We start from the raw sequence: 27,935 nt of genomic DNA, 5'->3' as shown, positions 1-27,935 counted from the left end.
GGTAGGTACTTTAGGAGCGCCTATATGTGAAGAAGGGAGAGGCCCGCACCCGGGAGTTAAAAGCTCCTAGACTCAAAAGCCTTAAACCCAAAATCCCAGGCCCCAGACTGAACCACTAAAGAGCTCTGTCCCAGGCAACTTGCGGGTGGAGGGCACCTGATAGGGCCTTGGTTGAGAGCTCCCGCATGACTGCAACCCTCATAGGCTTCATCCAGTACTGCCCCTGCAGGCCGGTCCAGGTCCCCACCTGCTACTGCAGCTTAGCCTGTTAGAGCAGCTGGGGCCGCACCCTGCACTTCAGGGCCAGCTGCGATGGGGCCCCAGGTGCTTTTAGGGACCGCTGGGAGGACAGATGAAGGCGAGGGAGGAGGAACTGTGCTGTGCAGGGAAGGGGGGTGGGGACGATGTAGGGAGGGGAGTGGTGCCCCAGGCCCGCCCCCTTCCTTCAGCCTCCCTGGTGCCTACTCCCGGGTGACTCGGTAACCTGTCGCTCAGGTTCCTCCTCTCACAGCCCCGCCCCGGCCTATCCGGCCCAGCAGAGGTCCCGCCTGTACGGGGAGAGGGAGCTCCACTGCCGGTGAGGCTCTGACAGACGGCCGGGCTGACAGACTGACCTAGGGGACTAGCCAAGCGCAGGCGCTGGCTGCCGGCGAACAGGTGAGCACTTCCGCCAGAGAGTTTGCCAATCTGGGCCTCAGTTTCCCAGAGTGGCCATGGGATATGGATCTCTGTCCCGAGACCCTGGGTCGGGCGCTGGGTTTGGAGGGCAACCCAGCACTGGAGCTGAGGACACCTGAGTGTGAGGTTTGGGATGATCTGGATCGCGGGACTCTGGGGACAGCTTAAGCCTAGGTTTGGGGGTTCCGGATGGGGAATGGGGCATAGAAACTTGGGAGAGAGGCTGGGCCTGAGCCTCCCTTGAACTTTTAGCTCAAGAACCGTTCGGCTGAGGCCCCGTCGGTCCAGCGGGCGGCGGCCAGTGTTCAGTGATATTTTTAAGCCGGTGGTGTGTGACTCACTCGCCCTGGTCCCGGCCCCCTCCCAGCCCTGGAGCGGATGAGGGGAACCTGGCAGTTGACAAGAGAGGTGGTGAGGAAGGGAGGGCCTTCAATTCCATCCAGCAGGCTGGACCTTCTTCAGGATCTGACTGTGGCGTGGACATACCACCCAAGTGCCTGAAGGTTGACTTTTCCTGCCTGTCTGAGCCCAAAAGAAACCCAGAGCCAGGGAAACATCAGGCTGGGTCAGTCTCCAGGCCAGAGTCGGGGTGTGGAGTCTCAGGGGAGCAGGGAGAAGCTATGGTGCAGGAGATCCTATGGTGGAGGGAGATCAGCTAGGGGGAGGCCCTGTGGACATCCACGGCTTGGCTGCCCAAGGTCCCTGGGAGTCACTAGTCTGTGCTACTACTACACAAAGGTTTCCCGGGAGGCAACGAAGGGGAAGGCACGGCCACAGACCATCTCTCTACCATCTCCCCCGTGCAACCTTCTTTGACTGTTGAGGGAGGCAGGGCACTGCTGGGGCCCCTCCCACACTAGACTCTGTGGTCCTACCTGTGCACAGACCTCGGCTAGTCCTGTCTATTGTCTAGCACTGGTCGGCCCATCCCTCCGAGCGGCCTGGGTCTCTTCAGGGGCACCCAGCCCCTCCCACCAATAGCTTTCCAGTTCGGCTCAGCCTCTACTGCCCCCACCTGAGGATTCCTGAACTTTGCTCCCCGAGTAGGACCCAGGCAGGACCCAAGGGACTCCCCCATGCCATTCCAGGGCCACACCCAGCTCCCACGAGGACAGCCAAGAACCCAGGTGACTAAGCTGACCCCTCCCCAAGGTCACTCAGCATGTGTAGCTGGAATTTGAACTTGGAGCCAGTTCTTCCGCCCTCCTTGCCCTGCCAGGGCCTCCTCCCCTTCCACTGCTGAACCTACCACGAGCTCTAACGTGCCGGGCCTCCCTTCAACCCGGAAAACAGTAAAACACCTACTGGGCCTGGGTGTTCCATCTTCACCAGCAATGGATTATATGGATTTCCTGCTCCCCGCCCCCCCTTCAACTGTAGAAGCCTCCTGGGAGTGAGTCTTCTGCAGGCTAGAGGTAGCCCCAGTGTCATCCCTAAGGTCCTGGCCTACTTTCCCCAAGGGCAGGCCCACGTGTCCAAGCCTGTTCAGAGTCTGTGTGCCTTCAGGCCTGGGTCTCTAGCAGTTTGTTTTGCCCTGGTGTGTGTATTCCTGGTCCCACGTGCCTGGTGCCCTTGGCTGAGCTAGCCAGGAATCCCATTAAGCAAACACCAGGGCTCACCTACTGAGGTCATGAGCATTCCGGACATTCTCCATGGATAGGTGGACCTAGAAATCTGGCCCAGCCTCTTCTCACAAGGCAGGACCTGGGGTGGGGGTAGGAGAGCAGTAGGAGAGCTGTCAAGGTAAGGCCCGCACCCCTCACCTCCTGGGAGCCCATCCCCCTCAAGACCAGGTCAAACCAGAAAGTACTAGAATATGGGAGGCCTGAACCTGAGCCCTCATACCAGCACCCTGGCTGGCGGCATTACCCTAGCATACCGAAAGGCTAAAGCTAGGAGAGATAGCAGCATTGCTAATAGCGTCAGACAGAGGTAGAAGGTATGTGGACCCAAGACCTCAGGGAAAGGTGGCCACAGAGCCCCAGAAGGACAGCCAGAAATGCTGCCTACCTGTCTCTCCAGGGGCATGAAGGCAGCCTATCGCTGAAGGTCTCTCCAGCTCTCATTTGCTTAGAGGCTACTCTCGGCCACCAGCTTCTGTTATGTTCAGAGAAGGGCCCAGGTCTAGGCTATAAGGAAAATTTGCTCACACTGATGGCCAGGCTTCAATTTCCCCAAAAGGTAGCTGGGGGAGGTCAGGGCTGGGAAGTCTACTCAGGGAGGAACCTTGCCTATGGTCACCTGGGTTTGAACTGAGGAGGCCAACCCCCCACCCCCCAACTTCTGCCCTACAGCAAGCCTGTTCAGGCTCTCCCAAGATGGAACTGGGGGCTGGCCTCCTTGCTGGATCTGGAGGAGCTAGCCCTGTGGGCAAGTCCACATGTATATGTAGGGGTCCCTCGGAGTGAAGCCTGGGATAGGGCAGTAGTGGGGTCCCTCTGTGCTTTGTGCCTTCTAGGTCTCCAGCCTTACCCTCTCCTGCTGTCCTCTCTCGTGGCCTCAGGGTTTTTGAAGGAGCTGTCTTCTCCTCAGGCAGCCCTTCCTTCAAAGCCTCCCTGACAGCTTCTAGGAGCGTCCCTGCAGAGAATCAAAAGTCTGAGGCCAGGTGGGGGTCTCCAATGCCACCAGCAATAGCATGGTCCTGGGGGGTCCCCTGAGGAGTCTGGCCAGGTACTGAGGTTCTAGTCCTGGACCAGGATCAAGAGAGAAGACCCAGGCCAGGAGAAAGTGTCAGTTGGGCTCCTCTGTCCTTAGGTGGAAGCCAGGTACTGGGCCCTAGATTCCAGTCAGACTAACATCTGTTCTCTTTGTTCTCCTTGACTCTAGCCACCACTGGGACACCATGAGCCAATCAGGGTCCATGAGCTGCTGCCCAGGAGCTGCCAAGTAAGTGTTGTCCTACCTCCCTTCAAGTCGGGTGTGCGTGCGTGCGTGCATGCGTGCGTGCGTGCGTGCGTGCGTGTGTGTGTGTGTGTGTGTGTGTGATGTGAGCCTTGCCCTCATCTGCCTCTTCCCCTCTAGTGGCAGCCTGGGCCGGTCTGATGGTGTGCCCAAGATGAGCGCAAAGGACTTATTTGGTGAGTGAAATTTAAGGATGGTATGAACTTAAGAAAGATGAATGTGACCCTGGTGGTCTCATCCCTGCTTGTCACAAGGCTGAGCTCTAGCCTGGAGTGGTTCAAAGTGCCCAGAGGAGGCCTTTGGACCCTAATCCACTGAGAACTTTGGATGTCTGTCTGCAAAGCTCCTGGCCACTGAAACGGCCTCTGCTATGCTGTAAGGAGAGAGGCCTTTACAAATAATTCAAGGAGCATTAATATTGATTCCACTGGGCAGCCCTGCAACCTGATCAAGTAGGTGGGGTCATATGGGACCCAGCTGCCAGGTATCTGCTCCAGGGGACCAGACTCCTTCTGCTCAGCCATGCCCCTCATTTGTGCCTCTGGATGCTAGATGCTGGAAGCTGGAGGCCTGGGAAGCAGGAGCTCCAGACAGCAGGAGTATTCCAGTGGTGGCTGGCAGGGTAGGAAGGCCCCAACCTAGACTCCTTCCATAGTGAAGTGGGCAGCCCCCATTACATAAGACTGAGTTTACTGCCCCCACACAAACAAACCCTCAGTGAGAGGCTGCTCCCCCCAGCACACTCTGAATAAGTCTCTGTCTTCTGGAGCCTCAGGTCCCCAGTGGGGCCTGTCATGGGACCAAGCCAGAGGTCCCCACAGGAGCGTCAATGCTACTTTCCAGCCTGCAGTCCTCCCTATTGGCTGTGCGGGGTTCAGAAAGCAGCACCCCCATCCCAACTCTCTTCTCCTCCGTGGCCCCTGGGGGTCAAGTCCCACTAGACTGGGTTCTTCTCTTTGGGGTGCATGACATCTGTCTCTCCATCCAGAGCAAAGGAAGAAGTACTCCAACTCCAACGTCATCATGCATGAGACGTCACAGTACCATGTCCAGGTGAGGATCAGGAAACTCCCCCTCTTCCCTTTGTTCCAGGGACTGATAGAGAAACTGAGGCTCAGGGAGAAGCGGGAAGGGAGAACGAAGGACGGCCCCATGCTGGTCTGGGCCCAGCCATAGTGGGGAAACAGTTTTCCTCGAGGCTGAGGGAGTTCATAGTGGGGCCTGAGCCTGCTCCAGAAGCTGTTGCCTGTGGCCATGTAGCTCAGAAAAGACCATGGAAGGAAGCTGTCATCTTGGCCCCAAAACAAGGAACTGCATCGGGAGGAATATGTTGGAACAAAGACATCCTTTATTGAGGGCTACAGGGAGCCTGGATGGCACTGTTGAGTCTAGACATAACCTGTGCCCTCTGGCCAGCTGCCAGCTTGAATGGCCGTTCTCCTAGTCACTTTTAATTTGCACTGAGAATTCAAAATTTTTCTTTTGAAATGTCCTCCTGGGGCTGACTGTGTTCCTAGTCATAGACTGGACTTGTAAGATAATGGTGAAGAATGATGGAAGTAGGAAGAGGAGCCCCCCTAGAAGCCAGCACTGGCAAGGGGTCCCCTGTATTCCTGTCTCCTCACCCCACACAAGATCCATACCCCAGAAGGGAGGCAGATAGCTGCCCTCAGAACTTGCCTGTGTCTGTAGAATGGACCACAAGAGCCATCAGGAATCCCCATGGCATCTTGATCCTGCTATCTTGACTGTTCAAGGTTCTGCTCACCCACCTGAGTCAATGGGTCATGACATGGTGACCACAGCAACTCAGTGTCCAAAGACAGGGCATGGAGGCACAGATGGGTCACCTCATGCCTCTTCCTTTGCAGACAGTGTGCCACCCTTCTCAGCGGTGGAACTTTGTCCTCCTTGGTGAGGAACTACCTGGGGCATCCAGCCTGGCTCCTGGACTTTGGTCCATACTGCTTAACTCTGCCCAACTGTTGTGGGGACTTTTCTGGCCTGCTCGGAGGCCAGGGGAGCAGGGGTATCATGAGGTTTTTTTGCTCCTCTCTGATAGAAAGACTGAGGCCCCGGGGGGTTGGGCTGAGAAACAATAGGGGGCACTGAAGTTGTGTTTGCTTCTTTTGACTTCTTATACAATAAATTAATGGGGGGTGCGGTTCTGTTGCCATCACAGTGGGTCATAGAAGAGTTCTACCATGCCTCGGCTTCTTTCAGACCTCCTCGTGCTCAAAGCCACCCCACCCTAATCCCTAGTCATACTGATCTGTCTTGCATCCCCAAAACTTGTCTTTTTGAGACTATTGTCCTATAAGGGAGATGTTATAGTTCAAACCACTTTTGCTTCTTGTTTCATGTGTTTATTTTAAGAAAACCATATGCAGAGGATGGGAGGGCTTTCCAATTATCCCTTCCACAGCACAATCCAGGTTTTCCTTCACTACTGCCCTGCTTCGGGTAGACAGGGGGTGCCCTGACTTTATAGAAGTATCTTGTGCATATGGTTAGACATGTAGATGAGAAATAGCTTCCTCTGTTCTGGGCATAGTGGCACATGCCTTTAATCCCAGTACTTGGGAGGAAGAGGATGATGTGGATTCCCCTCTGTATGCTATGAATATGTTTTATTACCATTGGTTAATAAAGAAGCTGCTTTGGTCAACGGCTAGGCATATTCCTAGCTAGTTCTTATATCTTAAATTAACCCATTTCTATTAATCTGTGTGTTGCCACGAGGTTGTGCATCTAGGCAGCTATATGGCATCTGCCTGACTCCACCTTCTTTCTCCATATGTGTGTGTGAATACATATATTCAGATTTCCTACCTGGCTTTACTCTGCTAAGCCATTGGCTAAAACAGCTTTGTTCATCAACCAATAGGAGCAACACATATAGAAGAACATCCCATATCATCTCCCCCCTTTTTTATCTAATTAAAAAGAGGCAGTCAGATTTCTGTGAGTTCAAGATCAGCCTGATCTACACAGAAAGTTTCAGAACAGGCAAGCTTACATAGAGACATTGTCTCAAATAAACAATAACAAAAATCTTTCTTCATTAGGTAATTTGTTAACTAATGTGTCGTTGTCTTTTGATAAGCAGACATATTTGATTTTAGAGACATCTAGTCATATGCCCATTTTTCCTCTCTGATTACTTTTTAATCTCCAAGGAGTTGTTACCTAACAGTGAAGAATTCTCCCTTTTTATTCATGGTAGGGTAGTCTCTTGCTTCTAGGCTCATGATCAGCTTTATTTAATTTTATTTTATTGAGACCCTGTCTCTAAATCAATAAGCACATTACTAACATTTGATTGACACTGAGTCAGATCTATTATCAGTTTAGAGAGAATTGGCATCTTAATATTTTGAATTCCCATCCATAAATATGGGATGTTTCTCCATTTATTAAGATATATATGTATATATATATATTTTTTTTCATTTTTCCAGGCAGGGTTTCTCTGTGTAACAGCCCTGGCTGTCCTGGAACTTGCTCTGTAGACCAGGCTGGCCTCAAACTCAGAGATCTGCCCACTTCTGCCTTTGAATGTGGGATTAAAGGCGTGCTACCCACAGCCTAGCAAGATTTCCTTAGTTTTCTTAACAATGTTTTCTTGTTTTCGTTGTGGCTGTCGTATTTATGTTTTTTGGTTTTTTTTTTTTTGTCGTATTTATGTTTAAGTTACTCTTTAGTGTACGAGTGGCATTTGAGAGGTTTCCCTAGTGCAGTGGTTATCACATCCTGTTCACCACATAAATCATCCCGTGGGGTTTCGTTGTTTTGGTTTTGGTTTGGAACGGTTTTACTGTGTAGTCCTGACTGATCTGGAGCTTGCTATTTAGACCAGGGTGGTTTTTATAGAGACCCACCTTCCCCAGCTCTCCCAGTGCTGGGACTGAAGGCATGAACCACGGCATCTGGCATAAATGGCGTTGCTTTTATTTTGTTTTTTGACTATTGTTGTTTTAATTTCTCAGATTTATTTATTTTATAGTATGTATGAGTGTTTTGCCTGTATGTATGGATGTGCAGCACATGTGTGTCTGGTACCCAGTGGAGGGCATCAGATCTCTGGGACTGTAGTTTCAGAGTTATGAGCTGCTATGTGGGGCTGGGAACTGAACCAGGGTCCTCTGCAAGAACAAAAGGTATTCTCAATAACTAAGCAATCTCTCCAGTCCGTTTTATTTTTTTAAATTATAAAAATTACATCATTTTCCCCTTTTCTTTCCTTCCTCCAAACCCTCCCATATATCCCTTCTAACTCTCTTTCAAATTCAGGGTCACTTTTTTACTAATTGTTTTATATATATATATATATGTGTGTGTGTGTGTGTGTGTGTGTGTGTGTGTGTATGTGTGTGTGTACATATATATTCATATATTCCTAAACCTGCTCAGTCTGTACAATGTCACATGTGTGTGTGTTTTTAGGGCTGACCATTTGGTATTGGATAACCAATTGTGGTGCTCTCCCCTGGGGAAGACCATTTCTCCTGCTCTCAGCAATCCTCAGCCGTCTGTAGTTCTTTGTGGGACAGAGGTTGAGGCTTCGGGGCCTTGCCCTGGTCCACCTTGGCCTGTCTCCTGTTGTCACCCTGTTCAGCTCATGGCAGGCAGTCATGTTGGTGAGACTTTGTGAGTGTGGCTTCCGACATTACTGGGAGACAATCTCATGGTAAACTCCCTGACCTCCCACTTACACAATCTTTCTCCCCCTTCTTCTGCAATGTCCCCGAGCTTTGGGTGTGGATTTCTCACCGGGACAGGGCTCCGCAGCTCTGCACTTTGGTTGGCTGTGGTTTTCTGTAATGGTCTCCTTTTGTTGCAAAGAGAACTTGCCTTGTTGAAGGGTGAGGACTGCACTTACCTGTGGGCATAAGGACAAATATTTAGAATGTAATTAGGGATTATGCTGACAGAATGAAGTGGCGGCTGTAGTTTCTCCTCCCAGATCCACAACTTTACTAATCCTGGGTAGAGGACTAGGTTTTCACTGCCAGGCATGATTTCCCTCATGCTAATAGGATCTTAAGCCCCAGTAGAGAGCTGTGGTGACCACCAAGGACATGTACCACAGTATTGTTTTTTAGACTTTGTCTTCCAATTACCTGCTGTCTATATATAGCTAAACAATGGAATTTTAGCATGGTTGTCAAGTGTCCTGAGACTTTGATGAATTTAGTGATTTCCTTGTAGACAAGATTTCTTTCTTTTCCTTTCTTGCTTCCTTCCTCCCTCCCTCCCTCCATCTTTCTTTCTTTTTTTCTTTCTTCTCTCTCTCTCTCTCTTTTTTTTTTTTTTTTTTTTTTTTTTTTAGTTTTTCGAGGTAGGGTTTCTCTGTAGCTTTGGAGCCTGTCCTGGAACTAGCTCTTGTAGACCAGGCTGGCCTAGAACTCTCAGAGATCCGCCTGCCTCTGCCTCCCTAGTGCTGGGATTAAAGGCGTGTGCCACCACCGCCTGGCTTTTTTTTGTTTTTCAAGACAAAATGGCATAAATAGTACTGTTTTTAGTTACTCAGAAACAGTTCCCAGCGCTTGGGAGGCAGAGGTAGGAGGATCTCTGCATTCAAGCCCAGCCTGGCCCACATAATGAGTCCAGGATAGCCAGGGCTGTACAGAAAGACCCTGTCTCTTTAAAAAAGAAGAAGCAGCAAACAAAATGTATTATCCTCAGGAAATGGAAGCTTAAGCCTGTAATCTCAGCACTTAGCCCACAGAAACAGGAGGAATAGGAATTCAAAGCCAGCTAACTAATTCCAGCCACACAGGCACCTGCTCACGCACACATAACCACACACAGGTACACACACCTACACATAATTTCAAAATTATTTATTTATTTATTTATTTATTATGTATACAATATTCTGTCTGTGCGTATGCCTGCAGGCCAGAAGAGGGCACCAGACCCCATTACAGATAGTTGTGAGCCACCATGTGGTTGCTGGGAATTGAACTCAGGATCTTTGGAAGAGCAGGCAATGCTCTTAACCCCTGAGCCATCTCTCCAGCCCTCAAAATAATTTAAAAAAATCTTTAAAAATGGTTTGGGACTGAAGTGATGGGTCGGTGGTTAAAACTATTTGCTGTTCTTGTAGAGGACATGGGTTCAATTCGCAGAACCACAAGCACTAGCAACTTCCGTCCCAAGAGATCTAGTGCCCTTTTCTGGCCTCTGTAGGCTGCTGCACGCACATGGCACAAAGGAACCACAAACACACACACATGCACAGGAAAATACATAAACAAATGGATGGATGAATTAATTAGTTAATTAAAACATTAAATTTTCTTTTGTCAGATTGGCTCAGGTTGTCTTGGACCTTACTATGTAGGCAATACTGGCCTTGAACGTAGAGATCTGCCTGCCTCTGTGAGTGCTAAGATTAAAAGAATGCACCGCCACGTCCTGGCCTGAAATAATAATTTTTAGTGGAACTGAATATATGGTTCAGTGGTAAAGTACTCGCCTACATCAGGCTGGGCTCGAACTCACAGAGATCCACCTGCCTCTGCCTCCTGAGTGCTGGGACTAAAGGCATATGCTACCACTGCCTGGATTTAACCCATATTTTTTTAATCTACACTTTTTTTGGTCTTTTGAGACAGGATTTCTCTGTAGCTTTGGAGCCTGTCCTGGATCTCACTCTTGTAGACCAGGCTGACCCCAAACTCAACAGAGATCCGCCTGCCTCTGCCTCCTGAGTGCTGGGATTAAAGGCGTGTGCCACCACCGCCCGGCTCTACATTTTTTTTAATGTGGCTCAGTTACCTTTACTCTGTACTCCCCAGGCTGCTTCCTCTCGGTCTAGCTGGCGATTCTGCCTTCTTCCCAGAGTTCTCTCTGCCCTGAAGTCTTGCCTACACCTCCTGCCTAGCTATTGGCCATTCAGCTCTTTTTAGACCAATCATAGTAACTCATTTTCATACAGTGCACAGGAATATTCCACAACATTTATGGGTGTGAACATGTGTCTGTGTGTGTGCCCAAGGAGGTCAGAGAGGGGTCGGCTCTTTGAGGCTAGCGTTCCAGGCAGTTGTGAGATGCCTGATGTAGGTGCTGGGAATTAGACTCGGTTCCTCTGCAAGAGCCCTATGTGCCCTTCATCTCTGAGCTATTTCCCCAGCCCTGAAGGCCTCCTCTTTTTAAAAACGGACGTCCCTTAGAGATGTTTATCTCGGTTTTCTATATGATAACCATGCAGGTTCGCATATCAGGGTTGTGCTGACCTCAGACAGTGGGGAAATCATCCTTTCCCTTCATTTCCAGAAAACTTGGAGCAGCATACCTGCGATTTCTTACTTAAATATTTATTAGGATTTACCAGAGGCTTCTGGATGCAAGAATTCCTTTGTTTGGGTTTTTAAATGTTGTTTATTGGATTTTTGTTTTGTTTTATTTTGGTCTTTTTGAGATGGGGCTTCTCTGTGTAGCCTTGGCAGTTCTGGAACTATAGACCAGGTCTCAAGAGATCCACCTGCCTCTGCCTCCTGAATGCTGGGATCAAAGGTCTGTGCCACTATGCCTGGCCTGCAATGTTCTCTCTCTGTGCAAGTTTCGTTCTCATGTCTGTTTTGTTTGTTTGTTTTTGTTTCTGTTTTGCTTTTTAACTATTGTTACAGTTGTTTCTTAGGGTTTTTTGTTCGTTGGTTTTGGCTTTGGGTATTTTTGTTTGTTTTTGTAGCAGGGTTTTTCAAGTTAGCCCAAGCTAGCCTAGATCCTGTTTCTCAGACCATGCTGGCTTTGAATTTGCAGTGACCCCTCCTGCTTCCTCTGCCTCTGCCTCTCCAAGTGGTGCTGTGTTTCTAGGCAGACACCACTGCCACGTCCTGCTGAGATATCAGTGTGGCCTCTAATAACCCTTGCTGAGGGGTTAACTTTGGGCTTTATTAAATTTTTAACTTAACTTTCTGTGTTGTTTACTTCTTTGTGGATTTTGTCCTTTTGCCCTTAATTTCCTTCTTGTATATACTTTGGGTCTTGTTTTATTGTGTTTTGCCAGCTTTGTTTGTTTAGTTTCAGTACTAGTGATGGAAACTAGGGCCTTGTACATGCTAGACGAGATTCTACCACTGAACCACACACCCAGCAGGTTTTTCTAGCTTATTAAGGTAAAAGCTTAGATAATTGATCTTAAGTGCTTTTTTAAATCTAATATATTCAGTGAAAGTTAAATTTTTTGCTGAAATGTTAGTTTATCTCACAAATTGTGATATATAAGTTTTTACTCAGCTCCAAATATTTTTTAATACTTTTACATTTTTTTTTGTGACCTCGTTTTTTGTTTTGTTTTTCTTTTTCTTTTTTTTTTTTTTTCTTTTTAAGACAAGGTCATACTATGTATCCCTGGCTGGCCTACAACTCATAGAGCAGGCTGGCCTGGAATTCATAGAGACCCACTTCCCTCTGCCTCTGAGTGCTGGGTCTAAAGGCACGAGCCATTGCCATTTGCCTGGTTGTGACTTCAATTTTGATCCATAAGTTATCTTTACTATATGTCATTCATGCGTGCATTCATTCATATGTTTTGAGGCAGGGTTTCACTTTGTAGCCCAGGCTAACCTGGAATTCCTCATCCCCTGCTTCCTCTTCCCAAGTGCAGTGATTACTCTGATCTGTCACTATACCCACCTTAGTTTAGTTATTTGATTGTCTTTGACACAGGGCCCCATAGCTCCCAGAGTAGCCAGCCTGGAACATTATGTGGATAAAGAGGACCTTGAACCCCTGGTTCTCCTGTCTCATACCTTCCAAGTGTTGAGATCGCAACTTTGCACCACCACAGCCTGCTGAAGTTTTTAGTACTGATTCCTACTCTCTACTCTCGTTCCCCTGAGGTCAACGCACTCTGTGACTTCCTGCGTCCTTCTTTGTCACCTAGCAGCCCGATTTTGTATGGCTAATTGTGTGGCATTTTGTTTCAGTGTTTACCTTGCCTCACAGAAATGGAAGACCTGTGCCCTCACTGTTCCTGCTTACTCATTGTTGAGTCTGTCTGCAGCCATCAACCTCCAGGAAATCTTGCATCTGTGCAAGATTTGGGAGGGACAATGCAAACATAAGCTTTTCAAGGTGTCACCATTTTGTCAGCAGAGAAGCTTGGCAAGATGAGAGCCCCTGCTTCTCTGTGTCTAAACACACAGTGTAGCTCACAGGGACTTTCTGCCCTGGTCAGTAGGATAAGTGAAAGAGTCAATATCTCATTCCTGAAATAATGGTCTCTTCAGAGTGTCAGTTTGCAATTTTTTTTTTTTCCGAGACAGGATTTCTCTGTAGCTTTGGTGCCCGTCCCGGAACTAGCTCTTGTAGACCAGGCTGGCTTCGAACTCCCAGAGATCCGCCTGCCTCTGCCTCCCGAGTGCTGGGATTAAAGGCGTGTGCCACCACCGCCCGGCTACAATTTTTTTTTTTTAAGTTGCATCAGGGACTGGACTGGAGAGACGGCTCAGAGTTAAGAGCATTTGCTCTTGTAGAGGACCTGGGTTTGATCCCCAGCATTCACATGGTGGCTTACAGCTGGCCCTAACTCTAGTCCTGGGGATCTGATAACTTTTTCTGAATTCCATGAGCAGCAGGCACTGGTGTACACTTACATATGCAGGCAAACAATTGTACACTATATATGTGTATACATACATACATATATATGTGTATACATACATATATATATATAGAGAGAGACAGACTGACAGACAAAGAGCGTCTTTAATACTATATGTGTGTATATGTGTATATATATATATACACACACGCACACATGTACACATAATAGTGTGTGTGTTGTGTCTCATGCCTGTAACTCCAGCAGCACTCAGAAGATAGAGACAAGACGACCACCACAAGTTCAAAGCCAGTCTGGGCTATATAGCAACACCCTGACAAAACAAACAAAGAGCTTACTCCTCCTTTAGAACCAGGATTTTTTCTCACTTTCCCTTAATAAAGCTCCATTCATTCTGCTGAAAAAAAATGAAAAACAAGGCCTGGCATAGTGGTGCGTACCTTTAATCCCAGAGTTCCATAGGCCGTAGCAGACAGATCTCTGTGAGTTCAAGGTCTATATAATGAGTTCCAGGAAAGCCAGAGCTACATATGAGACTCTTGTCTCCAAAACCAAATAAAATAATAAACTAAAACAGTTGGGTGTAGTGGCACAGGCCTTTCACTTCAGCACGCGGGAGGAAGAAGCAGGTGGGTCTCTGTGAGTTCCAGGCCAGCCAGGGCAAAAATGAGACCCTGTCTCAAAGGAAGCAAATAAAGTAATAAAAAAATAAAAAGTTTTTTTTTTTTTTTTTTTTTTTTTTTTTTTTTTTTTTTGGTTTTTCGAGACAGGGTTTCTCTGTGGTTTTGGAGCCTGTCCTGGAACTAGCTCTTGTAGACCAGGCTGGTCTCGAACTCCCAGAGATCCGCCTGCCTCTGCCTCCCGAGTGCTGGGATTAAAGGCGTGTGCCACCACCGCCCGGCTTATAAAAAGTTATTTATAACCCAGTGTGTGGCACACACACCTGTAACAGGAGACAGTGTCTCAAAACCTTTAACAGAACTCAGAAGTTGAGGAAGTTGCTTATTTTTCCACAGACTTTATGCTCCTGCCCTTCTTCAGTTTTTTGGTTGGGTGTTTTTTTGTTTTGTTTTGTGGGGGATAGGGTTTCTCTGTGTAACTGCTCTGGCTGTCCTGACACACAATCTGTAGACCAGGCTAGCTTCAAACTCACAGAGATTGCCTGCCTCTGCCTGCACTCTTTATGTCACCACTCTTTCTGTATATAAACCAAAACTAAGCAGGGGCTGCAGAAATGGCCTTTACAGAGGACCCAGGTTTGGTTCTCATCACCCACGTCAGACAGCACACAACTACCTATAACTCCAGTTCCAGGGGCTCTGACACTCTTGTCTCCTCTGACACCAGGCACACACAGAGTACACATACATACGTACATACATGTAGGCAAAACACTCATACACATAAAATGAAAATAAATTAAAGAAAATAAAAAGAAAACTAACCAAAAACAAGGAGAAGTGGCACAGGCTTGTAATCTCAGCACTTACTCGGGATGCTGAGGTATGAGAATTACTGGGAAAAAAAAGAAAAGGGGTGAGGAGCTTAGGGTGTGGTTTAGTGTGTAAAGTATTCACCTACTGTGCACGAAGCCTTAGGTTTGATCCTCAGTATCACAGATTGGTACAGAAATCTCACAGAGATCTCTCTGCCTCCCGAGTGCTGGGATTAAAGACGTGCATCACCACTACCTGGCTTTTTTTTTTTTGTCATTTATTTGTTTTTTGTTTGTTTATGTATATTTTTTGAGACAGGGTCTCACTGTGGGTGGACTGAAACTCGCTATATAGACCAGGCTGTCCTCAACTTCACAGAGCTCTATCTGCCTGCCTCTGCCTTCTGAGTACTAGGATTAAAAGCATGTACCGCCATATCCAGGCAGTCCGGAAAATGATTTAATTTTGTTTTTTCATGTGTGTGGGTGTTTTGCCTCATGCATGTGTCTGTACACCATGTGTTTGACTCGAGGCTATAGAAGTCCAAAGAGGGCATCAGAGCCCCTGGAACTGGTTGTGAGCAGCCATGTGGGTGCTGAGAACTGAACCCCAGTCTTCCGGAAGAGCAGTTCTTGTTCTTAACCTCTGAGCCACCTCTCCTGCCCCAGACTGAAAGTGTTTGAGGACTTTAGTCAGCGATCACTACCAACAAAGACACACACCAGAGCAGAAGGGCACTTTCTCCCACCTGAAGTGGAGCTGCGACTGGTCAGGATCCCTAATTGGCTGAGGCCTTCCCTTGTGCCCGGGGTTTAAGGAGTAGAAGAACTATGCCCAGCGGTGACCTCTGACCCCTCCCTTAGCACCTGGTCACGTTCATCATGGACAAGAGTGAGGCTATTGCCTCAGTGGATGATGCCATCCGGAAGCTGGTGCAGCTGAGCTCCAAGGAGAAGGTCTGGGCCCAGGAAATGCTGCTGCAGGTGAATGACAAATCATTGCGACTGCTGGACGTGGAGACTCAGGTAAGTGCAGCGAGCGGACGGGCAGAGACAGGGCCAGATGTCCAGTTCATTCAGATGCGTGTGGCCATGCTGGTCTGTGGACGGGAATGGAGCTGAGGGTGGGTGGGGAAAAGTGGATCTAGCTGAGAGTCTAGGCCCCTTTTGGCAACTTAGGCTGCCTTAGATCTGCACCTGCTAGATTGCCGAGCCCTGTTCTCTGCAAGAACCTGACTGGCTATGTCAAGTCAGCCCTGGCTGTGCCCCAGGGGGCTATGCTCTGGGCCACCCCTTTAGCGTCTATGTCCCTGCCTATGGGCCAAGTCTGGGCTGTGTTCCTGTTTGCACCTGTGAGTTACACACGTGTTCCTATCTGTGGAGCATGTTCTACTTGCAATGACCAGTAGCTATGTGTCCATGGGTTCCCGGCTGTCGGTCCCTTTCATACTGCATACATGGTCTTATCTATGCTCATGGTGGCAGCCTGCATCTACATCCGGGGCCCATCAGGCATGACTGATCCATCACATACCCTCCCCCAGGAGGAGCTGGAGAACTTCCCACTGTCCACCGTGCAGCACAGCCAGACAGTGCTTGACCAGCTTCGCTACCCCTCCGTGCTGCTGCTGGTGTGCCAGGACTTGGACCAGAACAAGCCCGACATCCATTTCTTCCACTGTGATGAGGTGGAGGTGAGACAGACAGCCAGGGGTGGGCATGATGCCAGCTAAACAAGCCGACTTGACACCCCTGTGTCCCCAGGCGGAGCTGATCCAGGAGGACATCGAGAGTGCCCTGGCTGACTGCCGACTGGGGAAGAAGATGCGGCCACAGACCCTAAAGTAGGGCCCTGCCCTAGGGATGTGGATAGTGAAGGATCTTGCCCTTTGGCTTGGGGCTCAGTAGCCTGGGTAGTGAGGGCTGCAGGGTGGCAGCACCCAGCAGGACCATGGCCAGGCTGAGCTGTACCTTCCTTTCACCTCTAGGGGACACCAGGAGAAGATCCGTCAGCGGCTGTCTATCCTGCCCCCTCCTCAGAGTCCAGCCCCCATTCCCTTTCAGCGATATGCTGGAGATTCCCCGCAGGCCAAGAACCGCGTGGGCCTGCCGTTGCCAGTGCCATTCAGTGAACCAGGTAGGCTGAGGGGTGGGTGGGAGCACCCCGGGTGGGTGGGAACGCCCCTTGAGGTTTATGAAGAACAACCCTTCAGCAGCTCTCTGTCCCCCAGCAGGTTATCGCCGTCGGGAATCCCAGGATGAGGAGCCACGGGCCGTGCTGGCTCAGAGAATAGAAAAGGAAACGGTGGGTGCCCAACTTTCCAGGACTCTTCCATCCTTGTCCACTTCCTGTTGGCAAGGAGCCCAGCTCATTCTGTTGCTGATGACAATGCAGACTGACCCCTGGTCCTTCTTCTAACCTCAGCAAATCCTCAACTGTGCCCTGGATGACATTGAATTGTTCGTGGCTCGGCTGCAGAAGGCAGCTGAGGCTTTCAAGCAATTAAACCAACGGAAGAAGGGAAAGAAGAAGAGCAAGAAGGCGCCAGCAGGTACTGACAGGAATAATAGGGATGGGATGGAAACTGGGGGCAAGACATGGCAGACGTACACCAAGCTGGAGGGTGTCAAGTCTGGATGGGGACAGTAGCCAGCAACAAGCAGGACTTGTCAGCCCCACAAGGGGGTCCAAGGCTCATAGCTTTCCGCCTTTTGCCAGAGGGTGTCCTCACACTTCGAGCGCGGCCCCCCTCAGAAGGAGAGTTTGTTGACTGTTTCCAGAAAATCAAGCTAGCCCTCAACCTGCTGGTGAGTCAGCCCCACCCCACACTGCTGGTGAGGGTGGGGTGTCACCCTGGCTCGCGCACGTGCACACACACACACACACACACACACACACACACGCCATCTGTCACCTGCTTGTGCTTCCCACCCCCAGGCAAAGCTGCAGAAGCATATCCAAAACCCCAGCGCGGCTGAACTGGTGCACTTCCTCTTCGGGCCTCTGGAACTGGTGACTAGGGTTGGGGCAGGGTGGGATCAGGGACAACAGGATGACACCATGGGCTTGGGGGGTGAAAGAAACTTAGCATATTCAGGCTGTGTCTAGGTTTCCAGGAGGCCACAGTCCCTCCCTGAGGGACAGCCTGCAGAACTGTGGTTGGTGGGTGGTAGGCTGGGGCTTGTGGGTTTGCTGGGCTGGGCCCACCAACTGACACTCTCTCTGTGTCCAGATTGTCAACACCTGTGGCGGCCCAGACATTGCACGCTCTGTCTCCAGCCCTTTGCTTTCCACTGAAGCTGTGGGCTTCCTGCGTGGCCACCTGGTCCCCAAAGAGATGACGCTGTGGGAATCATTGGGGGAGACCTGGATGAGACCTCGGTATGGAAGAGGGACAAGATATGAACCAAGATGGAGGTCTCTGGTGGGTTGATCCCAGCAGGGAACGTGACTGACCTTCTGGTCTGCCAACCACAGCTCTGAGTGGCCCCGGGAACCACAGGTGCCACTTTATGTGCCTAAGTTCCACAACGGCTGGGAACCACCCCTCGATGTCCTACAGGAGGCTCCCTGGGAAACAGAAGGACTAGCATCTCTGTCCAGTGATCAGGTCAGAACTCCAGTCCAGCCCCACGCCTCCCCAGAGCTCCCCGGCCCACCCCTGCTACCCCCCTCAAGACCCCGAAATCAACAATACAGTCCACTCCAGCCCCTGCAATGTCAGGCCAGCTTGGCTCGCCCGCGCAGGTGATCCTTTGTCCTCAATGGTGCTGGGTCATCAAGCCTCTCCCCTTTGCCCAACTCATCATGGTCTCTCTAGCCCAGCCTGTACCCCCTCAAGCCCAAGCTCCCCGCTTTCCCCACAGATGACCCCCATGAGCCGACTGTCCACACGGCACTCCCCGAAGCACAGCATCTCCTCTGATCCGCCCCCAGAAGACATTGCACCGCCAGGCAGCTCCCCACATACTAACAGGTAAGTCCCCACAGGGTGAGAGCCACATGCTGCTGCAAGCATGCCTGCCAGCATGTATGGCAAATGCCTGGCTCTGCTGTAAAAGCTTTAGTTTCCAAATGAGAATCCAACTTTATTCTTTTTTATATAATTTTAATTCTTATTGAAATATTTTTTCATATAATATATTCTGATCGTGGCTTCCCCTCCCCTAACTCCTCTCAGATCCTCCCCATGCACCCCAATCCACCCCTTTATTTCTCTCTCATAACAACAACAAAACACAAACGAACCAGAATAGGAAACAGCAAACAAACAAGCAGGAAAAAAGGGAGGCAAAGAAGAAGCACAAGAAGAAACATACAGAAATGCACACATTCACACACACACACACTCACACTCTCACAACACTCACACACTCATATACACACACACACACACACACACAGAAATCCCATAAAAACATGAAACCAGAAACCATAATACATAAGCAAAAGGCCTGTAAGGTTAAAAAAAAAAATTACGTTAAAAACCCTCTAAACCTCCAAAACTACCACTGGGTTTGTGTTAGCCACTAGTTTTCTTCTTAACTTTGTAACCTACACTTATACAACTTTAATTCACACCAGTCCTTTCTGTACTTTCTTGGTTTACAATCAAGGTTTTTTGTTTTTTTTTTTTTTTTTTTTTTTTTTTTTTTGGTTTTTCGAGACAGGGTTTCTCTGTGGTTTTGGAGCCTGTCCTGGAACTAGCTCTTGTAGACCAGGCTGGTCTCGAACTCACAGAGATCCGCCTGCCTCTGCCTCCCGAGTGCTAGGATTAAAGGCGTGCGCCACCACCGCCCGGCGGTACAATCAAGGTTAAAAAGGGATAGGAGCTGGGTATGGTGGTGCATGCCTTTAGTCCCAGCACTCAAGATGCAGAAGTGGGCAGATCTCTGAGTCTACATAGTGAGCTTCAGGCCAGCCAAGGCTACTTCGAGAGACCCTATCTCAAAAAACAAACAATAGCAAAAAAAAAAAACAAAAAAACAAAAAAACAAAAAACAGGTGTGCTGGCTGGCTTGTTTCCTAGCACTTGAGAGACTGAGGTAAGAGGGTTGCTCAGCTCCAAGGCCTGTTCTTTCCCCTCCTAAATGAGTCCTGGGCATAATGCTGCACACCTTCAACCCCAGCACTCAGAGGCAGAGGCATGTAGATCTCTGTGAGGCCCAGGCAGCCAATGGCTGCATAATGAGATTCTGTCTCAAAAAAATAATTAATTAAAATCAAGGTTAGAAACTTACTGAACCAAAAAAGGAAAGAAAGAAAGAAAGAAAGAAAGAAAGAAAGAAAGAAAGAAAGAAAGAGCTGGGCACCAGCAGCCCTACCAAGCCCTGGCCACTGTGGTGTTGCAGAGATACAGATTGGGGGTCCCATTGCCCCCTCCCCTGCTGTGCACCCTTCATCTCACAGTGAATAAAATACAAGCCCAAGAAATGGGGGTACCCTCCTGTCTCTCCCTCCTCTGCTTCTTACTCCTATCCAGGGTCCACCTGGTTATCCTGGGGCTCCCTTTCAAGGGCTAGACACAAGAATTTCCAGCATTAGCTTTCTTTAGTGTGGTATCCAGTGCCCCTTCTAGGACCACATATCAGGATCGTTCTCAGCCTGTCAGTACACAGGGCACACACCTAACCCCCCATTTCTCCTCCCTCTCAGGTGTTCTTGAATAGGGCATTACCCTGTATCAGGGCCACACTAACCCGGAATGTGACCTGGCTGGGGGGGATAAACCAATAGCCAGAGCTCGCCCCTGCTCCAGGGATGCGGGGGGCGGGGGGGCAGCATCCAGAGGACACATGGTTGCCTCTAAGGGACTATGACTGAAAATACCCTAGCCTTGTGGTCACCTGGCCAAGTGTGATGCTGTCACCCTCCCCAGGCACACCTCTCTGGTTCTAGTCCCTCTGCGGAGCAGGGCAAGTGATTCCCTGAGACAGTCTGGGCTGGGCCAGCCTCTTGGAGTCTGCTCTGCCCCCTCCTGCCTGCTGGGATGTCACAGTTTCCCTTCCCAGCTGATAAGCACAGCCTCTCTCCACTGCAACCTGGGCAGCAGCAGGAGAGGCCGCTACAGCTGGGAAGCGGGAAGAGACCCCAGTCTTCAACCCTTCCTGGTCCTGCAGGGGCTACCAGCCAACACCAGCCATGGCCAAGTATGTGAAGATCCTCTATGACTTCACAGCACACAATGCCAACGAGCTGTCCGTGCTCAAGGATGAGGTCCTGGAGGTGAGGATTTGGGCTATCCAGGGGTAGTGGACCGTGCTCTGGGGCTAGGTTGTGCAATTCACCCATCTTCCCAAGGTGCTTGACCTGGGTTCACAGGGCTTCTCTGACCCCCATCACAGTCTGGCTGGGCCACCGAGCTGCCTTCTGATGTCTGGGGGATCCCTGAAGGTCTACAGTGGTGGGTGGCCTTACAATAGAAGCCAGCAGGGTCTTGTCATTTATGCCCACCCAAGAGCACTACCCTAGACCAGCTTCCCTGTGACAAACCTGAATCCAGGCCACCCACTGAGGGACAGAAAGTGGAGCAGGATGAGGAAAGCTCTACATTCAGAATCAGGTTAAGAGGTACCCTATCCGCAGGACTGGGGAGGCCAGACAGGCACAGGGTAGCCTACTAGGCCAAGATGGTACCCAGAGGACGGAGAGCTGGGCTTGAAGAGACACCTGGAGGACTCTCTGCCCCTCTGTAAAGGGTTTGGCAGGTGATCCCAGCCTCCGGCTCTCACAGACTCTCTAGAGGTCTGTGCAGGGTGTTGCTGGGTGTCCAGACTCTCTAGAGGTCTGTGCAGGGTGTTACTGGGTGTCCCAGACACTTTATACCTTTGCAGGTGTTGGAGGATGGCCGGCAGTGGTGGAAGCTGCGGAATCGCAGTGGCCAGGCTGGCTATGTGCCCTGCAACATCCTGGCTGAGGTTCGGCAGGAGGACGTGGGTGCCACCTTGGAACAGGTGATCGCCTGCCATGGCTCCATTCTATCTACAACACAATCAGAGCCCCTAAGGTCAGGGGTGCAGCTGGTCTCAATGTGACATTTGAACCTGAACCCTGGAAATCTGCTGCCCCTAAGCTGGGCCCAGGGCTGGTGTGGGTTCCTGGGGTCTTATTCAAGGGGAGGGCTGGCCCACATACCTGGGGGTCCTGGGTAAGCCCTAATAGCCTCTCACCTTACCCCTCACCTCTTCTCTACCCTTTGCAGTCTGGTCAGAAATATTGGGGTCCTGCCAGCCCCACCCACAAAGTGCCCCCAATGTTTGCAGGGAACAAAGAAGGTAAGTAGAACCATTTTGGGGTCAGAAGTGCGGGGGTTGGGGAAAGGAGGAGAACTGGAGGGACTGAGAGCGTGCACCCTACAGAGCTAATCCAACATATGGACGAGGTCAATGAGGAGCTCATGAAAAAGATCAGCCACAACAGGGCACAGCCGCAGCGCCACTTCCGCGTGGAGCGCAGCCAGCCAGTGCACCTGCCACTTACCTTCCAGTCAGGTCCCAACGAAGTCCGAGCCTGGTTGGAAGCCAAGGCTTTCAGTAGCAGGTGAGCCCAGTGTGCACAGCTGGTGGGGCGGGGCCAGGATACCACCACGCCCACGGCCCTGCCCTCACGCCCACCTACCCCTAGGATCGTGGAGAGCCTGGGAATCTTGACTGGGCCCCAGCTCTTCTCCCTCAATAAGGAGGAGCTGAAGAAAGTGTGCGGGGAAGAGGGCAGTCGTGTGTACAGCCAGCTCATGGTTCAGAAGGCTTTCCTGCAGGTGAGCGGCTCCTGCCTGTTTCTGAGTTCCTTCTTTGGCACATGCACCTGCTCCTGGGGTCACTTGGAAAGCAGCCTATCCCCACACCTCCCTGCTGAGGTCCAATATTTCTTTCCTAAACACAGAAAAGTGGGTCGGAACTGGAGGAGGTCATAGACAAGATTAATCCCAAGAACCAGAGGAAGGCGGAGGACAGCTAGACCAACCTGCATACTTCGACAGAGGCAGAGGGGAGGCCGCATCTGTAGCAGGCCCAACCCTGATGCATGGAGTATTATTTTTATATGTGTTTTATTTTATACCAAGGACACAGATGGGCTGGGTGCAGATGGCTCACCTGCCTTCAGGCAGGGTCCTGTGCACCGGCCCAGCGACACATGTGGGTGGCTCCTTTGCCCCCACCCCCCAGCCCCAGCCCCAACCCATTTTCTTCTCTCCAAACCAAGGCTAGCCTCAGCCAAACCTGTACCTGGCAGTGCCAGTTCCCCCTCAATCTGCTGCCAAGGCCCCGGGACTCTCCAGGTGGGCAAGGCCTCTTTCCCTGTGTACATGGAAGCTCCTGTCCCTTCTGACACTGGGCCCCAAACTCCACACCTCTCCCTTCTGTTGCTTGCTCTAAATTCTCCTGCCCCCTCACCCACTGCGCTAACTGCACAATGGGCCTGAACTCCTGCTGGACAGCTTGATGACCTTGCCCGCTCCTTCACGCTGCTAGCACCCCAAGAACAACCCGGTCAGAGGCTCCGGGATAGGAGGCCTTGGGTGCCCTGCTGATATTGAGTATGCTGTATTCTCTATTCTTTCAAGATCTAAGAATGGACTAGACATAGGTACTGACTTCAGATGTCCGATCCCACCAAAGGGCCTGGGACAACAGCTGTCTCTGGCTGTTTCTACCAGCCTTTGTGCAGGTGGCTGGTGAGCTTCCCAGCACTGGATGGAGCCTCAGACCCAGAGATGAGAGTCGGGACTCCACAGCTATGTCAATAAACCAGTTGTCTTCTATCAACTTCCATGTCTGTCTCTCAGAGTAGCAGTACCCTGACCCCAGTCCTCACACCGCCTCTTCTTCCTCCTCCTTTTCCTCGGAGACAGGGTGAACTCTGAGTCACCCTACCCCAGCCTCCTGCACTGGGATTCCGTGTGCATATCAGCACCCCTGGCATTGCCCCTTCAAAGAGCTGTCCAGCAGAGAGCAGCCCCATGCACAGGTGGTGCTGTGACCACGCTAGGAGGCACCACTCACCTCCATGCCCATCCATCATGGCCCTAGGGCTATGCAGAGGTTGTCTAGATGGCCCAAAAGCCTTCCAATCAGCTGGCTTTCAAGGAGCCCATTCTGAACAGGAACTAAGCCCAACAGACCCAGGAGCATGAACCAGAGGGGAGGTAGAGGCACAATTTAGAGAACTTTGATCCAAGATAAAGGAGGTATCAAAAAAGAGGGCTTGGACCTGAAAGACCCCACTAACAAGTTGGCAGGGGACACCAAGCTTCTGGGGTATCTACTCTTTAAGGGCACTTGCCTGACTGGCCAGAGTGTCGCCTTTGGAGCAGGCCTTTGGTGCCATCTGCTGGCAGCTGTTTATGCATCTCTGGGTGACTGCTAGATGCCTGGCTCCTGGTATGGGGTCTGTCCTGCGTTCCAATATTGCAGGTGAATCCGATTCTGGCGAGAGGCGTCTGAGTCCTCAGCGTGCTGTATAGAGTCTGAGCAGTGGAGACTGCTCTCCAGTCAGCCCACCACCTGGCTAGGCTTGGCCCCAGGCCTCCCAGGCACCAGCCTCTCAACTCAGAGAAACTCTTGGACAGGCTTTCCAACAGTCTTGCCTCCAGGATGGCTGGAGTCACCCTTGGGGGTTTCCAGACCCTGTATGTGCTTCCTCAGCTAGCCCTACTCCCTCATCCGTGACACACCTCTCCTCCAACACTTAATGCTGCTTCTGGAGAGCTGAAGAGGATCCAGACCTCCAGAGCAGCCTCCCTTGCCCCAGAAGCTGCCAGCTCCTCACCCCCATGTGATCTGGCTCCAACTAGATAGTCTGCTCAGGCCAATGGGTTCTCAGAAGTTGTACCAGCTTTTCCCACCACTTCTAGAACCTTTAGAAAAGTAGAGAGCTGCCGGGCGGTGGTGGCGCACGCCTTTAATCCCAGCACTTGGGAGGCAGAGGCAGGCAGATCTTTGTGAGTTCGAGACCAGCCTGGTCTACAAGAGCTAGTTCCAGAACAGGCTCCAAAACCACGGAGAAACCCTGTCTCAAAAAACAAAACAAAACAAAACAAAAAAAGAAAAGTAGAGAGCTAGGTATGGTGGCATACACCATTAATCCTAGCAATTAGGATGCAGAGACAAGAGGATCTCTGGTCCACACAACAAGTTCCAGGCCAGCCAGGGTTCCATACGAAGATCTTGTCTCAAAAAACTAAGCTAAGGGCTGGCGAGATGGCTCAGCAGTTAGAGCATTGCCTGTTCTTCTGAAGGTCCTGAGTTCAATTCCCAGCAACCACATGATGGCTCACAACCATCTGTAATGAGATCTGGTGCCCTCTTCTGGCCTGCATGCATATATGCAGACAGAATATTGTATACTTAATAAATATTTAAAAAAAAACTAGTATGAAGGAGATGTGGATCTTTTTAAAAAAAAACTAAGCTAAACTAAACTGTAAAAATGCTTACTTTTAAATATCTTTTAGATTTTCTTGTTTTTATTTGGTGTGTATGAATGTTTGTCTGTACATGTAAGTATGTATACCAGATATATGACTGATGCCCACAACAACTAGAGAGGAGATCATATCCTCTGGAACTGGAGCTATAGATAGCCATGGGTGCTGGAAGCCAAACCGTGGTCCTCTGTAGCAGGAGAGTTCCTAAAGGCTGAAACAGCTCCCCTTTTTAATTCTTTTGAGACACAGTCTGAGATAGCACCTCAAACTTTTGATATGGCTGAGGATGGCCTTGAATTCCTAATGCCCTAGTGCCGGAATCATAGGCATGTACCCGGTTTATGTGGTGCTAGAGATAGAGGCATACTCTGCCAACAGAGCTCAACCCTCAGGGACTTAAAGGAAAACAGGAAAGGAGCACCAAGGCCAGCCACCTAGTGATGCTGGAAGAGCCGCAGCCTCAGGACAAGTCATCCCCGGACCTTCCTAAGCCATTTACGCTCCTCTCAGTTCTGAGGGGTCGCTGTTCATGGCCTGCTAGTGAGGGACAACAAATTCTAACCTTGCCCCAAGCACTGTCCTCAGCATCAGGAGGCTCAGTCACAACTTAAGATGCAGGCATGAACCAAGAAAGACACAAGCCAGGAGGTGTTGGCACACACCTTTTATCTCAGCACTTGGGAGGCAGAGGCAGGCAGACCTCAATGAGTTCGAGGTCAGCCTGGTCTACAAAGCAAGTTCCAGGACAATTAGGGCTGTTACACAGAGAAACCCTGTCTCAAAAAGTCAAAAAGAGAGAGAGAGAGAGGAGACCAGGTCACCTGGGCTGGGGTTCAAGTACAAGTCTCCGAATTGTAGCATGCCTCACACCCTGATCCCTATCCAACATGTCAGCAGGGGAGAGGGAAGGCTGGCACTCCCCAGAAGACCCCAGCTAAAGAGGGTCTGGCCATGTGTTGGGCGAATGACCTTTAAACCCTCAAACCCAAGGACGGTTTCCAAGCAGCTCAGCCAATAAACTATCTGTGTATGGGGCTGCTGGAACCGCTCTGTGCCTAGCTCTGCCACCAGCAAATATTTCCATGAACAAGGCCATCTCTGTCCAGGGATAAGCATGTCTTTGTGGACTGCCAACCCCCAGCCTCCCACAGCAGGCCATAGACGCCTGTGGCCACTCAAGGCATCCAAGACACAGGGTTTCCCACACCACTCAGAAAGGGCTTTCCCTGTCTCAAAAAAAAAAAAAAAAAAAAAAAGTTGCCTTCTGGAGATATTTGGGGAAATGACACAGACGGTGAGACACCCTTCGTGATCCAGCAAAGATGGACGTATTACCTAGGGAGAGTGACACTTAGCCAAAGTGAGCTACAAGTTCCAGGAAGGAACTCTTGGAGGGGGGGAGGGGAATGGTGCTGAGAAAATGCTTTGTGTGTGGAGGAGAGAAAAGGATCAACCCTGCTCCCTAAAGGTGAATGTACCCTTCAAAATGCTGGGTGTAACATGACAGGCAAAAACTGTCAAGTTCCTGGAAGAAAGTACAGAGCAGACCTGTGACGATGCGGTCAAAGATCAGTGCTCATGCAAGATGACACACGCCTTTCATCCCGGCACTCAGAGACAGGCGGATCTTTGTGAGTTGGAGGCCAACCTGGTCTACAAGAGCTAGTTTCATGAGAACCAGGGCGGTTACAGAGAAACCCTGTCTCAAAAAACAAAAAGAAAAAAAGAAAAAAAATAAAAAAGAAGAGATGACTTTGGTTTCAGAGACCATGTGTGATGCTACAGCTGTACAGCTCTCATTATGCAAACAGTAGAGAGAGGGTCCTTTACTGGGCATGGTGACTCAGGCCTGTCACTTTAGCTCTTGCCATGCTGAAGCAGGAGGCTTACTATGCGTTTGAGGCCAGCAAGGGCTTGTAGTGATACCTCCCTCAAAAACTGAGATTAAGATGTTATCCTACTGGCCTTCCGTCACCTGGGTACCCTGTCCCTCTAAGAGACAAGTCCCGCCCCTTCTCGCTGAGACAATCTCCCCCCTTCTAGCTGCCTTCTCTCTCTCTCTCTCTCTCTCTCTCTCTCTCTCTCTCTCTCTCTGTATGTGTGTCTGTCTCTTCTTTCCCCCTCCCCCTTCTCTCCTCTCTCTCTTTCTAATTCCTGCTTCCCTCCTCCCCTTCTCTCCTCTCATCTCCTCTTGTCTCCTCTCCCCTCTCCTCCCCTCCTCTCTCTCTCTCTCTCTCTCTCTCTCTCTCTCTCATTCCTGCTTCCCTCCTCCCCTTCTCTCCTCTCATCTCCTCTTGTCTCCTCTCCCCTCTCCTCCCCTCCTCTCTCTCTCTCTCTCTCTCTCTCTCTCTCTCTCTCTCTCTCTCATTCCTGCTTCCCTCCTCCCCTTCTCTCCTCTCATCTCCTCTTGTCTCCTCTCCCCTCTCCTCCCCTCCTCTCTCTCTCTCTCTCTCTCTCTCTCTCTCTCTCTCTCTCTCTCTCTCTCTCATTCCTGCTTCCCTCCTCCCCTTCTCTCCTCTCATCTCCTCTTGTCTCCTCTCCCCTCTCCTCCCCTCCTCTCTCTCTCTCTCTTCTTTCCCCTTCCCCTTCTCTCTTCTCTCCCTCTCTCCCTCTCTCTATATACTTCCTGCTTCCCTCCTCCCCCTTCTCTCCTCTCCTCTCTCTCCTTACCTCTTCCCTCCATAATCCCCTTACCCTTATACCCTTCCCAATACCCACTAAATAAACTATACCCAAGCTCTCCGCATGGCATTATCTGTCTGTTTCCCACCTGCCAGGTCTTCTTTCAAAGAAGACCAAGGTTCCATTCCCAGCATCCATGTGGCAGCTCGCAACTGTCTGTAACTCCAGTTCTAGGGGATCTGGTACCCTCACACAGATGTACATGCAGACAAAACACCAACGCACATGAAATAAA

At 50.3% G+C, this 27,935-nt stretch overlaps 1 protein-coding gene across 2 annotated transcripts; it reads left to right on the top strand.

The window, feature by feature from the left end:
- Positions 1-541: 541 nt before the first annotated feature.
- Eps8l2 (EPS8 like 2) lies at positions 542-23,357 on the top strand. 2 transcript variants are annotated; one of them, XM_057778010.1, is made up of 21 exons: positions 542-657; positions 3,505-3,564; positions 3,700-3,755; positions 4,568-4,632; positions 15,456-15,617; positions 16,136-16,285; positions 16,356-16,435; positions 16,580-16,728; positions 16,826-16,896; positions 17,017-17,143; positions 17,311-17,399; positions 17,530-17,604; positions 17,825-17,973; positions 18,070-18,202; positions 18,459-18,568; positions 20,712-20,817; positions 21,426-21,545; positions 21,794-21,866; positions 21,951-22,131; positions 22,216-22,348; positions 22,474-23,357. In XM_057778010.1, exons 2-21 carry the CDS (start codon positions 3,521-3,523, stop codon positions 22,546-22,548), a joined length of 2,148 nt encoding a protein of 715 aa, XP_057633993.1. In that variant the 5' UTR covers positions 542-657; positions 3,505-3,520; the 3' UTR covers positions 22,549-23,357. The 2 variants fall into 2 exon arrangements, with proteins under 2 accessions (XP_057633993.1, XP_057633992.1); XM_057778009.1 differs by having other exon boundaries at positions 16,823-16,896.
- Positions 23,358-27,935: the final 4,578 nt, after the last annotated feature.

Source organism: Chionomys nivalis, chromosome 8, assembly GCF_950005125.1.
Source record: "Chionomys nivalis chromosome 8, mChiNiv1.1, whole genome shotgun sequence".
Classification (NCBI taxonomy): Eukaryota; Metazoa; Chordata; class Mammalia; order Rodentia; family Cricetidae; genus Chionomys; species Chionomys nivalis.
This window is presented reverse-complemented; position numbering and strand designations above follow the sequence as displayed.

Coding starts and splice junctions, on each gene's coding strand:
- Eps8l2 (XM_057778009.1), top strand. CDS start 3,521: ATGAGCCAATCAGGGTCCATGAGCTGCTGCCCAGGAGCTGCCAA. Junction 4,633..15,455: donor CGTCACAGTACCATGTCCAG/GTGAGGATCAGG, acceptor CCCCTCCCTTAG/CACCTGGTCACGTTCATCAT. Junction 15,618..16,135: donor TGCTGGACGTGGAGACTCAG/GTAAGTGCAGCG, acceptor ACCCTCCCCCAG/GAGGAGCTGGAGAACTTCCC.